Source organism: Oncorhynchus tshawytscha, linkage group LG20, assembly GCF_018296145.1.
Source record: "Oncorhynchus tshawytscha isolate Ot180627B linkage group LG20, Otsh_v2.0, whole genome shotgun sequence".
Classification (NCBI taxonomy): Eukaryota; Metazoa; Chordata; class Actinopteri; order Salmoniformes; family Salmonidae; genus Oncorhynchus; species Oncorhynchus tshawytscha.
In genome coordinates this window covers 41,699,283-41,712,980 of record NC_056448.1, presented here as the reverse complement: position 1 = coordinate 41,712,980, position 13,698 = coordinate 41,699,283, and the positions used below count along the sequence as shown (strand labels likewise).

At 43.8% G+C, this 13,698-nt stretch overlaps 1 protein-coding gene across 8 annotated transcripts in view; it reads right to left on the bottom strand.

Annotated features, from left to right (window-relative positions):
• tpm2 (tropomyosin 2 (beta)) overlaps window positions 1-13,698 on the bottom strand; it is a 33,520-nt gene that overhangs the window by 10,010 nt on the left and 9,812 nt on the right. For 2 of the 8 annotated variants that reach the window (XM_024381515.2, XM_024381514.2), the window contains exons 3-6: window positions 7,459-7,592; window positions 6,806-6,923; window positions 4,034-4,104; window positions 1,624-1,699 (exon numbers count right to left, since the gene is read on the bottom strand). In XM_024381515.2, the coding sequence (XP_024237283.1) occupies window positions 1,624-1,699; window positions 4,034-4,104; window positions 6,806-6,923; window positions 7,459-7,592 (399 nt within the window). Of the gene's footprint in view, window positions 1-936; window positions 1,013-1,623; window positions 1,700-4,033; window positions 4,105-6,805; window positions 6,924-7,458; window positions 7,593-11,253; window positions 11,601-13,698 lie in introns of those variants that run through there. The other 6 variants (XM_024381513.2, XM_024381512.2, XM_024381520.2 and 3 more) reach the window with 5 other exon arrangements.

Genomic DNA, 13,698 nt, shown 5'->3' with positions numbered 1-13,698 from the left:
AAGAGCTATGACGAGAGCTTCTCCTTAAACATTCACAACTTAAAACATGTGGCAGTATTCTAGTTGAAATATAGACAGTCAATATACATTTATGTATATATTCTATGACAACGTCTACAGTGTAGCATTCAATTAATAGCCTACTGTTCACATCCACTAAAGTAAACACTATTGGATAAAGATTCCATTAATGAAAATGAGGAGGGCTACAACAAGAGCTGAAAGGTTGGCTAGGGAGAGAAGACTAACGACACAAGATCTGAAAGGTTGGCTAGGGAGAGAAGACTAACGACACAAGAGCTGAAAGGTTGGCTAGGGAGAGAAGACTAACGACACAAGAGCTGAAAGGTTGGCTAGGGAGAGAAGACTAACGACACATGAGCTGAAAGGTTGGCTAGGGAGGAGAGGAGACTGCAACACGAGAGCTGAAAGGTTGGCTAGGGAGAGAAGACTAACGACACAAGAGCTGAAAGGTTGGCTAGGGAGAGGAGGGCTAAAACGCAAGAGCTGAAAGGTTGGCTAGGAAAACAAAGCTAAGAGGGCTAGCTAAAGTCTCAGCGTAGGCTTGTCATAATGCAAGCGGGTCCTAAGAACAAACCATCAAACTCTCCTCAATCATAATCTTCTGCTTTCAAATGTATTTTACACCCATCTAACGTAATGCCTGGACTACAGTTCAATTCCTACACTTTTTAAAATCAATGTTATGATAACTTTATAGATGCTGCACTGCTTGAGAGTATGGCTTGTGTGTAACTATTTAATTTGACACTATGCTGTATTCTGTGCATATGACAAATAAACATGGATTATAGCTACATATCCTACACTAAGACAGTGTGTTAAGGGGCATCTGTGTGTGTGTTTTATCCAGCTGGACTATCCTGCATCGTATCTGACCTTCGGGCCCAGCTTACTTCCCCTCTCCTACAGTACCTTCTCAGCCTGGGCCTCCAGAGACTTCAAGTTGTTGGTGACATTTTTCAACTCTTCCTCAAGATCACCAGATTTACTGTGCAACAGCAGGAGGGAGGGAGGAAAATGAGGGAAAAGAAAGGAGAGAGAGAGAGCGTTGAGAGGGAGGAGAGGACATGACCAAGGAGACCCTGGTCTGGATACTCCAACCCAGTGCCTATTAGGGAGAGTGCGTTGGCTGGAGAATAAAACCTACCTGAAGGGGTTAATGACACACTTACCTGAAGGGGTTAATGTCACCTACCCATCAGATGGAAGGGTTAAATCAGGATCCTTGATGGATAATATCTGACAGATAAAATCATATACTCTAAGTATAGGAAATATACAAACCCATGTATAAAATCCATACTTGTATAATCTGTATGCCTCAATCTCAAGTATCACATCAAGGATCCCATTGGCTTCAGGTTGAAGATATGGTGAGGGACAGTATGGCTTGTAGGACATTGGTCCTTTTGTGCCACAGCAATACTGTCACGTCAACCACCAGGGGAGGCCTCCATGGAGCACAGCTGCGAGGCAGAGAGGCTTGGAGGGACGCGTCAAGGGCATAAGCCAGAGGAGCGGAGGAGAGGAGAAAGGAAGCAGGTAGTAAAGCAGTTTGGAACCGGGACGTTTGTCCTGGTATGGGGGGGCAGACAGTACCTCATCCTCTCCGCACATCATGGACTTCAAATTCTGGTCCATGAGTCTAAGCTCTTCCTCCAGCTCCCTGACTCGACTGGGTTAGTCCACAGTCAGGTAGGTAGGGGTGTAGGAAGTGGGGGCAGGAGGGGTCAGGGAACCCACACACAAGGTGATCCCAGGTGGAGGTGGAGGGGTGTTGGTGGTGTTGGATTCAGGCATGCATTACATAAAACACAGGGGAGAGAACACACACATCCAGGTGCCTGTTGTGGTTAGTGTATCCCATTGTCTCATCTCCCACATGGGTTAGTTTCCCACATGGGTTAGTTTCCCACATATTCTTTTACCCCTTTTTTCTCCCCAATTGTTAGTAGCTACTATCTTGTCTCATCGCTACAACTCCCGTACGGGCTCGGGAGAGACGAAGGTTGAAAGTCATGCGTCCTCCGATACACAACCCAACCAAGCCGCACTGCTTCTTAACACAGCGCGCATCCAGCGCGCATCCAACCCGGAAGCCAGCCGCACCAATGTGTCGGAGGAAACACCGTGCACCTGGCAACCTTGGTTAGCGTGCACTGCGCCCGGCCCGCAACAGGAGTTGCTGGTGCACGATGAGACAAGGATTTCCCTACCGGCCAAACCCTCCCTAACCCGGACGACGCTATGCCAATTGTGCGTCGCCCCACGGACCTCCCGGTCGCGGCCGGTTACCGCAGAGCCTGGGCGCGAACCCAGAGTCTCTGGTGGCACAGCTGGCGCTGCAGTACAGCACCCTTAACCACTGCGCCACCCGGGAGGCTACATTGACCATATTATTGACCAAATTGGAAGCCCAATTTATTCTGAGTTAGGGCATATAACATTTATATGTGAAAACTACTTCTAAGATGAGTACTTTAAGATTTTCCAAACTCAAAACTCCAAACTTTTCCTTGTTTAAAATCACTTGCCTTGCTCGTGTTTTAAGTCCACAATGTAATGGTTATGGACCAATGTAGTCCCGCGGACCAAACAAAATTAGAAGAAAAATAATAATTGGGAATTCAGTTGGGGTATCAACTTAAAGTTGAGAGTTAGAATAATAGAATATACAAGGTGGAATTTCGAAATTTGGTTGTGCATCAGCAGTCACTCAATTAGCCCATGTCAGCTAAAAAATGTAATTAGTCTAGAGGCCAGCTAACTAAACTTGTAGGAAGCATGGTCACAGACCCACGAGCCACTGCAGCCCCTCATGACGGAGTCCAGATTAATATGGCCCCCACCCACATCAGAGTTGCCCATCCCTGTGCTAGGTGGCGATGGACATAGATCAGCCAACTAAAACCAGCGTAAAAAAACAACAAAGAATCCACTTCTGCCATAGACATCCAGTCAAGTCCCGTTCTGAGGCGCTGTGAGAACAGACTGTTCGACAGAAAGAGAGACTGCTGGTGGACGAGGTTAGGACATTAGTGTCATAGTGTATCATGGGACTACTTGGGAATAAATATATGTTTTGTTGTCAGTTAAAAGGGACGGCCACTGGTTAAAGGGACGGCCACTGGTTAAAGGGACGGCCACTGGTTAAAGGGACGGCCACTGGTTAAAGGGACGGCCACTGGTTAAAGGGACGGCCACTGGTTAAAGGGACGGCCACTGGTTAAAGGGACGGCCACTGGTTAAAGGGACGGCCACTGGTTAAAGGGACGGCCACTGGTTAAAGGGACGGCCACTGGTTAAAGGGACGGCCACTGGACTCTCCGTTGTTAAGCCAATTGAAATCAATACACCCACGGAGGTCATTAGCTTGTTTCAGTTGCCATCCAATCATGGGTAATTTTATGAACAGGAAGGTGGGTCCATGCAACAAGTCAAATTAATATTAACCATTTTTCAGGAGAGGCCTCATCATCAATGTATATTTCAAAATGCATTAGATGGTTAGGTGCGAAACGCCTTGATAAAAATATATGCATTCATTCCCAAATGTGCTCAAGTAAATAAGTGATGGGGCTAGTAAAGTCTACTGATGAACCATCAACATGGCATTCACATTAAAACACCACATTTGCCTAAACAACCACATTTCAATGGAACTGAAATACGAGGAAGTTTTTAAGTCCGATGTCCAGCACTGCGTTTTGATTCGCCACCCTTCTCCCAAAGCGTACACTTGATTGGATGAACTTTAAAAAGGTGAAAACTCACTCCAGCCAATGCTTACATCAATCATTTGCTGTTAAATCCCTGACGGGAAGTGTGCAAGTTCACATTTCTAGAAAAGGGTGGAGAATAGGGACTAAGACATGGATATTGGCACCCTATTCCCTATATAGTGCACTACTTTTGACCAGAGCCCTATGGGACCGGGTCAAAAGTAGTGCCCTATAAAAAGGGAATACGGTGCCATTTGTGTGTCAGCAATGAAGGAGGGTAAACTTACGCCTCAGCCACCTCAGCACGCTCCTCAGAGCGCTCAAGGTCACCCTCAAGGATCACCAGCTTACGGGCCACCTGTAGTCATACAAAACACACATTAAAGTACACAGGCCAAACACTTCCAATAACTTCCAACACACAAAACTATTCCCATGCAACATCTGAACAGAGATGGCGGCACGAAGAACGTGCAGAAACAGACCTTCAAGCTGGCAAAACACGTCAAACTAAATTCTGTATTGACCAGTACATTCAATAGTCAAAAACAAAATGAAGAGGGAGGGAAAAAACCCAAGAGATTTCATTTAAGAATTTAAGAGAAATCAAATAATGTAATAAAAAGATCTTACGATGAGGGGCGGTAGCGGTGGGTTAAAAAAAGAGCAAAAAAAATCAGAGATAAAATGCCTAGAACCCCCATAGGATGAACCAACATACCGTAGTCCTAGAACCCCCATAGGATGAACCAACATACCGTAGTCCTAGAACCCCCATAGGATGAACCAACATACCGTAGTCCTAGAACCCCCATAGGATGAACCAACATACCGTAGCCCTTATAACCCCCATAGGATGAACCAACATACCGTAGCCCTTATAACCCCCATAGGATGAACCAACATACCGTAGCCCTATAACCCCCATAGGATGGACCAACATACCGTAGGCCAAAACCCCCATAGGATGAACCAACATACAGTAGGCCTATAACCCCCATAGGATGAGCCAACATACCGTAGGCCTATAACCCCCATAGGATGAACCAACATACCGTAGTCCTATAACCCCCATAGGATGAACCAACATACCGTAGTCCTAGAACCCCCATAGGATGAACCAACATACCGTAGTCCTAGAACCCCCATAGGATGAACCAACATACCGTAGTCCTATAACCCCCATATAGGATGAACCAACATACCGTAGCCCTAGAACCCCCATAGGATGAACCAACATACCGTAGCCCTTATAACCCCCATAGGATGTACCAACATACCGTAGCCCTTATAACCCCCATAGGATGAACCAACATACCGTAGCCCTTATAACCCCCATAGGATGAACCAACATACCGTAGCCCTTATAACCCCCATAGGATGAACCAACATACCGTAGCCCCCCCATTGATAACCCCCATAGGATGGACCAACATACCGTAGGCCAAACCCCCATAGGATGAACCAACATACCGTAGTCCTAGAACCCCCATAGGATGAACCAACATACCGTAGCCCTTATAAACCCCCATAGGATGTACCAACATACCGTAGCCCTATAACCCCCATAGGATGAACCAACATACCGTAGCCCTTATAACCCCCATAGGATGAACCAACATACCGTAGCCCTTATAACCCCCATAGGATGGACCAACATACCGTAGGCCAAAACCCCCATAGGATGAACCAACATACAGTAGGCCTATAACCCCCATAGGATGAGCCAACATACCGTAGGCCTATAACCCCCATAGGATGAACCAACATACCGTAGTCCTATAACCCCCATAGGATGAGCCAACATACCGTAGGCCTATAACCCCCATAGGATGAACCAACATACCGTAGGCCTATAACCCCCATAGGATGAACCAACATACCGTAGGCCTATATACTGTATACCAGAAGTGGCAGGTCTACAACCCCCATGATCAAATGTGTGGCCAGCTCCCAGGGTGCAGCTAGTGCCCTCAGTGGGGAAGTGCACTAGACTGGCTGAGTGTTAGTGAGAGAGATCGAGGGAGAGCGGTTAATGACAGGTCTCATTCTGTATAAATCCATTAGACGGCTACTTTGTCTGTCAGTGTAATCCTCTGGGATGTGGGCTCATGTGACCTCCAGGTCTAAGCCACAGGCCATGAGCAATCAACATATGCTACAGGCTAAACTGCTAATCAGTTCCCCCTAGGTACAGATCTAGGATCAGATTCCCCTTCCCAATCCTAACATTAACCATTAGTGGGGAAAATGCTAAACTGGCCCAGGATCAGCATCTAGGGGCAACATCACCCTATACCATGGTACCTGTGTATGACCTTAGCTAAGCAAGCTAAATTTAGCTCTACACTACGTGGCCGGATTCCAGTAGCCAGATTAAGCCTAATCCTGGACAAAAATCACATTCAACAGAGATCGATCTTGCTTTTTAGTCCAAGAGCCTGGGAAACAGCCAAAGAGTGTGGGGTTATGCTGAAATCTACAAATTCACTGTAGAAATTATGAGTTTTCCACAGAACACATACAGGCATTGAAAATAAAATATATTGGGGGAAGCAAAAGACCAAACGGTATGTTCAAGACCTGATAGAATACTTGGAAATGCATCTTGTCATTTTAGGATAATGAAGCCTAGGCAGAGGTACGGATGGGGGGCCTCCACAGAGAGGCCTCCTTTGATCTGACATGTAGCAGGCTAAACTGATGCTACAGAGGAGAAAGGCGTTTGCAGTGTGGGTGTATGTCTGTACTGTTATAGAGAAACACCACAGGTGTTAACGCTACCATCAAGGGAACAACAGCTTCCATTTTCCAAACAATCTTAAATCAAATCAAATGTTGATATGCTTGTTAAAGGGGCTACAAAATTATGAAAAGTGGTGGATTCCAGCGTATGACATGGCTCTACAGTAGTCTGGCTTTAGTCAATGGGCACGTTCCAGGTCGCACTGTGTGTCAAAGGTAACGTCTCAGAAACTATAGTAAACATGATATAGAAACCTTAAAAAAAAAAAGACACCCTGGAACGCAACGATACTTTAGGGCAGAAGGACACCCACCTCCTCGTACTTCCTGTCAGCCTCCTCAGCAATGTGCTTGGCCTCCTTTAGCTGCATCTCCTGGATCTCCATCTTCTCCTCGTCCTTTGACGCCCTGTTCTCTATCACCTTCATTCCTCTGGAGAAACAACACCACAGGGTTAACTACGGTATGGACCTCCATCTCCAACCCTGTTCTCCATCACCATTCCTCTGGGGGACACCACAGGCAACAGGACAGAGAAGTCATGGGTGATGGGGGGGGGGTTGGAACATACTTTCGATGTGTACTTTCTTTAATATCAAAAATACTTTGACCTGTCCACTCTGTTATGTTTAAATGCTAATAGTAACTGCTGAAGGAAATTCTGAAAAACTATTGGGGCTTGTTGAATGTCTTGGCTAGCGTTTCTTCCTACTTCCTTCTACAATTCCTATTCTGAAAGAACTGGGGAACCCTGCTCTAGAGCAGAATGGCTGAACTATGGTGGTGCTCCCCTGCGCAGACGTTGCATGCATCAACCAATGGTTGCATGCCACGTCATTAACTGTGCAGTCAGGTATCAGATTTCTAGAACATATGTGGTTAGCGGACACGTAAAATACCTATCCAGGTGTTGTAACATTTGGCATGCATCGGATACACAACCTAAAACAGGAGACGGAAGTCCCACCTCTCGCTCTCGTCTGCAGCCTTCTCGGCCTCCTCCAGCTTCTGCAGCGCAGTGGCCAGTCTCTCCTGGGCCCTGTCCAACTCCTCCTCTACCAGCTGGATACGTCTGTTTAGGGAAGCCACCTCTGCCTCTGCCTGGTGGGGGAGAGAAAACACTCAGTCAGCCACAATAATCTGCTGGGTTGCCAACTGCCCCCATTTATTCCACATTGGAGAATTTTCTTAGCCTGGTTGGTGTATCACCCAAACTGAGCTGCCAGGGAGGAAGGAAACTCATCTGGGATATGGTTACTAGGTTACATGTGGTAGGCTTACAGATTTATCAAATCATTGCAGTGCAAGCAACCATATCCAAGTTCCATATCGTAAAGAATAACCACCTTCAATATGCCCTTGGGTTCATCCATCTAGCATACATTTTTCTCAGGTGTCCCTAGTTTTCACCATTGAAATACCATGGATACTGATCAACACCTTTGTTGACTGTCTATACATTATTTTCTTTAGAACCTTCTTTTCAAAACATTGAAAGCATTTAGAAAAGAACCTTCTTGACACAGAATGACCGTGGTTCATTGGATTAGCAGAGGCCGTCTCATTGCTCTATGGGGAAGTGAAGTGGCATCATACCACAGTTAATGACAAACGCAAACAATCCCAGCAGTGAGGCAGTGGGAGGAGGAATGTGTTCCCTTATGTCACAAGGGACAGTAATGACAGTGCCAAAGGTTTATTTGTCCAGTTAGGGGGCCTTTGAGCTTCTATTTACCCCTGAACCAACGTTTGTTGGTCCTGTCACATTGGCCTTCCTGGGGAAAAAAAAAAACTCTGCACCTTTTGATACCTCAAGTGGGTCCTTTTGGGCTCTACCTTTTGTCTTGTGGTAAAAAATGTGTAACACTAAAATTCTCTGCTGCCTGTGACTGGAACGAATTGCAAAAATAGCTGAAGTTGGAGATTTATCTCCCTCACCAACTTAAAACATCTGCTATCTGAGCAGCTAATCGATCGCTGCAGCTGTACATAGTCTATCGGTAAATAGCCCACCCAATTTTACCTACCTCATCCCCATACTGTTTATATTTATTAACTTTTCTGCTCTTTTGCACACCAATATCTCTACCTGTACATGACCATCTGATCATTTATCACTCCAGTGTTAATCTGCAAAATTGTAATTATTCGCCTACCTCCTCATGCCTTTTGCACACAATGTATATAGACTCTTTTTTTCCTACTGTGTTATTGACTTGTTAATTGTTTACTCCATGTGTAACTCTGTGTTGTCGTCTGTTCACACTGCTATGCTTTATCTTGGCCAGGTCGCAGTTGTAAATGAGAACTTGTTCTCAACTAGCCTACCTGGTTAAATAAAGGTGAAAAAAAATAAAAATGAATTGTAGGCTTTCTAATAAGACTGTTGGCCTAACAAAGGGCAGCTGTAAATGTAGAAAACAAGCAGCAGCATGTGAACTACATTAGACTCATAGATATCAGTAGAACAGTCCATTTCCACAAGGCAGCAACTCTCCATAGACTTGATGAAGCAGGTGGGGGGCTGATCAAGCAGCGAGTCCATGAGTAGATGATGATGACAGATGATTGGATGGAGAGAGCACCGCATACCAGCATTCTTAAAGTTCCCGCTGGGGGATACAGGCGGAGTTAACGGCAAAACAAAAGAGCCATTGTCTGTCGTCCCAGCAGAAGACAGCTAATTAGACCCCCCCTCAGCCAAATCCCAGAAATCTGTTCCCATTCTGCCGGGCCTTCGTCGGGGAAGCTGTGGAATGCCATCTGTGACATTGAAAACATTCCAGAGCCTTTCACTTAGACCGGTTAATACCACACTTCATTTGGCTCGGTTTAGTCAAATAATTGATATGTGGCACTCGTGCCAGGCAAAGTGTTAAGAGATTACCATTTCAGAGAGAACCAACACGTTCTCAGTGTAGATTGCCTGGCAATGGGACAGAACAGGAACAATAAGCTTGCTCTTTTGTTGGGAAATTTTTATATTTCTGGCCTGGGCCCAATGCCATATTGTAGTATGATTGACAGTCAGTGTTCCTCCCCTTGGATGAACCTGGCCCCTTACTGAAATAGTTCCTAAATTCCCTGTGTGTATGATTGCACTTCAAAGCTGTTTACATTAATGATAGTCATATTCCCATCATGGTAGGCCGAAAGGTTGAGGTCCAGTTGCTCTGTTAAAGGAGTAGTTTACTATTTTAAAACATGACTACTTTCAAGGTAAGGAACCATCTTATTTATATAGGATTATTATTATTATTAATATTAATATTAATATATATATATATATATATATATATATTTGTTAAAATATTTTTTAATATACATTTTTTTAATATAAAAGTTAGCTGAAAACTGTAGTGGCTGTTTAAAGATAACCGAACTTTGGATTACTCAATAGCTACTTTCAGGGTGAGGCACCACCAAACAAGATATTGTAAAATAGTGAACTGCTCCTTTAATGGTAGTGTGACTTTGGGCTGACTGAATGGACCCAAGGCCATTCTCTCTCAGCTAAAACTCTGGTCAGAAAATGATTAACCTGCTCAACTGCCAGAGATGAGACAGCGAGAAATACAGACAGCGACTCTGGCTAGACAGGGAGTGGAGTCAGGAAGAGAGACCTGCTCAATAAAAGCTGCCCTCATCCCTTCTGCTCCCTACGGTACACTGGCTCATTTGATTTGTACAATTTAACAACCAATCATCAATTAGTGTTCAAGTGATGTTTATATCTAATTATGTGGAAACAGTTGAATGAACCCTGGATATCTTTCATGTACAAACTAGAAAGAGAAAATAATACATTGAGGACTATGCTATTTTGTTAAAGGCTCATTACAGCCAAACATTATCAGCTAACGTGCAGCCACTTCTCTGTATGTATGCATGCTCTGCACAACTTAATTCCCTTGACAGCCCAATACCCTTGTGAAAGGTGGGCAATAAACAAATTAGCCTACTGAGGTGCGCTCATGCAAGGGCAGCAAGCTCAACAGCCAGCTTATGCTCTAGTGTAGGCATTACAACGCATGTCCATTAGCATCATGGCTCACCAGAAACTAACTCTGTACAGCATCTGATGGAATAAAGACCATATCAAGGTCAAGCCTGCTTGCTATGGGAAAACAGCACATCAATAATACTGCTTCGTAGGCCATCAATAGAGCAACTTCCATGCATACATAATGGCCAACACCCACCCTCCATTTTGAGGGACTTCCACTGTCCACATCCAAACTGAATAGAAGATGAATAATAGAGTATGATAAGTAGTAACTTAAGTCAGCAGGGTATACAGGGACAGATATATCAAGTTACAGTCTCCTTTATAGGGCATCTTTACATTCAATGTAATGTGTTTAAATCCAGTTTTAGTGAAGTATTGAGTTCATATGGGAGTCTACTCTGGCATATCAAACGTTTTGAAGTAACAATTTGCCAAGAGCCAGTCTGCTTTAACTGGTATTAACCTTACGTGGCTCTCTCCGGGACTGTGACCATGAGTAAGCTAAAACATGGAGTAATTTACTAGAGTATGCTGACCGGGCTGCACCTACCGCTGTAAACTTGCCAAATGCACAAACCGTAAAACACTCCACATTTTCAGCTCCCTCTGTACCAGCAAAGATATACTTTGCGATATTAGGTAATTATATTCCGTGTGTAAGCAATTACTTTGTGGACTACATCCATGCTCCCCTATAAATGGTGATCATAGGCTCCAACTCGGATTAATCGGTTTATTCTAGGCGTCTCTTACCCGCTCTCTGGCCTGTCTCTCCGCATCAACCTCTCTCTGGAGCGTTTCGGCACGGTCCTCCGCATCATCAGCTTGTTGCTGCAATGTCTGAATTTTCCTTTTCACGGCTTCAATAGATGTTATTCCAGCCATTGCAACTATCTATGTAACACTTATATTCAATAGACAAAGCTGCTATAAACGCGACGTTGCCCAGAGCGCTACAGGGCACCTTGATTGATGAGTCACGCGGCTTGTAGTAGCGACAGCCCAGTGATAGTCTACAATATACCTATTTTGTGCCACTTGTATCCATATGCAAGCCTAAACGATCTTGTTAATTCAGCGACATGCTTGCAGTCTCCTGCCTGCTAATGCGTTATCACAATTCAGTAGCTAGGGTACAAAGTTACTACATTCTTTTCTCCGCCTCCTCTCTTATCTTTCAGATGATGTCACAGGTCCGCCGCAGTTTAAAGGAATAGCAGCATTTAAAAAAAAAAGTTTTGAGGAGCAGCATTTTATTTGGCTGTGCATCTCTTTGTGTTCTATTGAAATAAAGCACGTGTGTCTCAATGCTGTATGTCAATGCATATGTCATTTAGGCTATATGTCATTTAGACCAATGGCTTGTAAGTAAGAATGTCACGGTAAGGTTTACACCTGTTGTATTCGGCGCATGCGACAAATACGATTTGATTCCCAACCTTTTTCGGTTACTGTACCACTAACTGAATTTTGCTCTGCCTGGAGTACCCCTGAAGAACCCCCTAATGTACCCTGATCTCATAGACTAGACGTAATATAGTAAACCCAGGACACTCAAGTTAATATGATACGTTACATTTAGTATGGTTACAGACAGTTACTTAAGTCAAAAACGAACGTATAACGCAAACGTCTTGCAACCCAATGGTTGCGAGTTCAAATCTCACCACGGACAATATTAGCATGTTAGCTAATTAGCAAATTTTCACCTACTTACTACTTTGTAACGACTTAGCATGCTAGCTAGCCCTTCCCCTTACCTTAAAACTTTTAGCTAACCCTAACCCTAACCTTAACCCTTTAACCTACCTCCTAAACTTAACCCTAACCTTAACTCTAACTCTAAGCCTAGCTAACGTTAGCCAGCTAAGCCTGGTCAATAAGGGTAAAAAGATAACCTCTCAAACAGATACTCAACTTTGTGAGAGATCTGTGTGTAGAGCTGAGCATACGGTTTAGGTCGCACAGGAGAAAACAGGTGAAGCAAGTAAACTTGCTGAAGAGAGACATTGATGAATGAGCTTCTACTTAGTTATTGTAACCTAGGTGGCATGGCATACACATATACATTTCTAATCAGCTGGCTCAATGCACCTAAAAAAATATAAAGCTAAATAATAACATTAATATTATATTATTCAAAATAAAGAAAAGGCTTTCTGTTTGCCAATCCTACATCAATATTATTGGCGCTCACATTTCTGAGCTTCTGTAAATCTATTCACTGTATGAATATATCCCAAAAAGTTATTTTTTAACATGTTTTATTTAACTAGGCAAGTCAGTTAAGAACAAATTCTTATTCACAATGACAGCCTACCCCCGGCCAAACCCAGGCCAATTGTACGCCACTCTATGGGACTCCCAATCATGGCCGGTTGGGATACAGCCTGTAATCGAACCAGGGTGTCTCGTGACACCTTTAGCACTGAGATGCAGTGCCTTAGACCACTGCGCCACTCGGGAGCAGTGGGCTTTAGATTTACTTGTGACTCGGGGTCAGTTAATATTCTTAAAAAGTGTGGAACTGTAGCCTACTAACCATTATTTAAACATATTAATCTAGAATAACAGTATATGAATGAACAGGATTTATTTGTTTCACGGTTTGAGACCTAAACTGTGTACTTTAGTAGCTACCTACTGTTTTGTCTTCAAGTATTTTCAGATTATGTATCTGTTTTTCCTCCATGAAAGGGCTTTAATAGGACAAGCTACTTAATGGTGATCTTGTAATTATTTACTTGTGTGTGGTAGACTATTGCATAATTATCCTAATTCAAAGCAATACTGCTGTTGATGGTAGCCTCAGAAAAGTACCTATGGTTTTTAGTTTTATGCATTTATCATGAGTTGAATCTGTAATTTATCATGTTATAAGTTATTTGAGTGTAACCATTGTGTGTTTATGTAATACCATTTAGTTGACAAGAGGTCTGACTCTTTAAACCTGTCCAGACAGAGAGAGAGAGAGAGATATATAAAGATAGAGAGAGAGAGGGAGAGAGAGAGACAGAGAGAGAGACAGAGAGAGAGACAGAGAGAGAGACAGAGAGAAAGAAAGAGGGAGAGAGACAGAGACAGAGAGAGACAGAGACAGAGAGAGAGAAAGAGAGCGAGAGAGACAGAGAGACAGAGAGAGAGAGAGCGAGAGGGAGCTTTGTCCAAACACAGTCTGAAAAATAGACTAATTGTGAA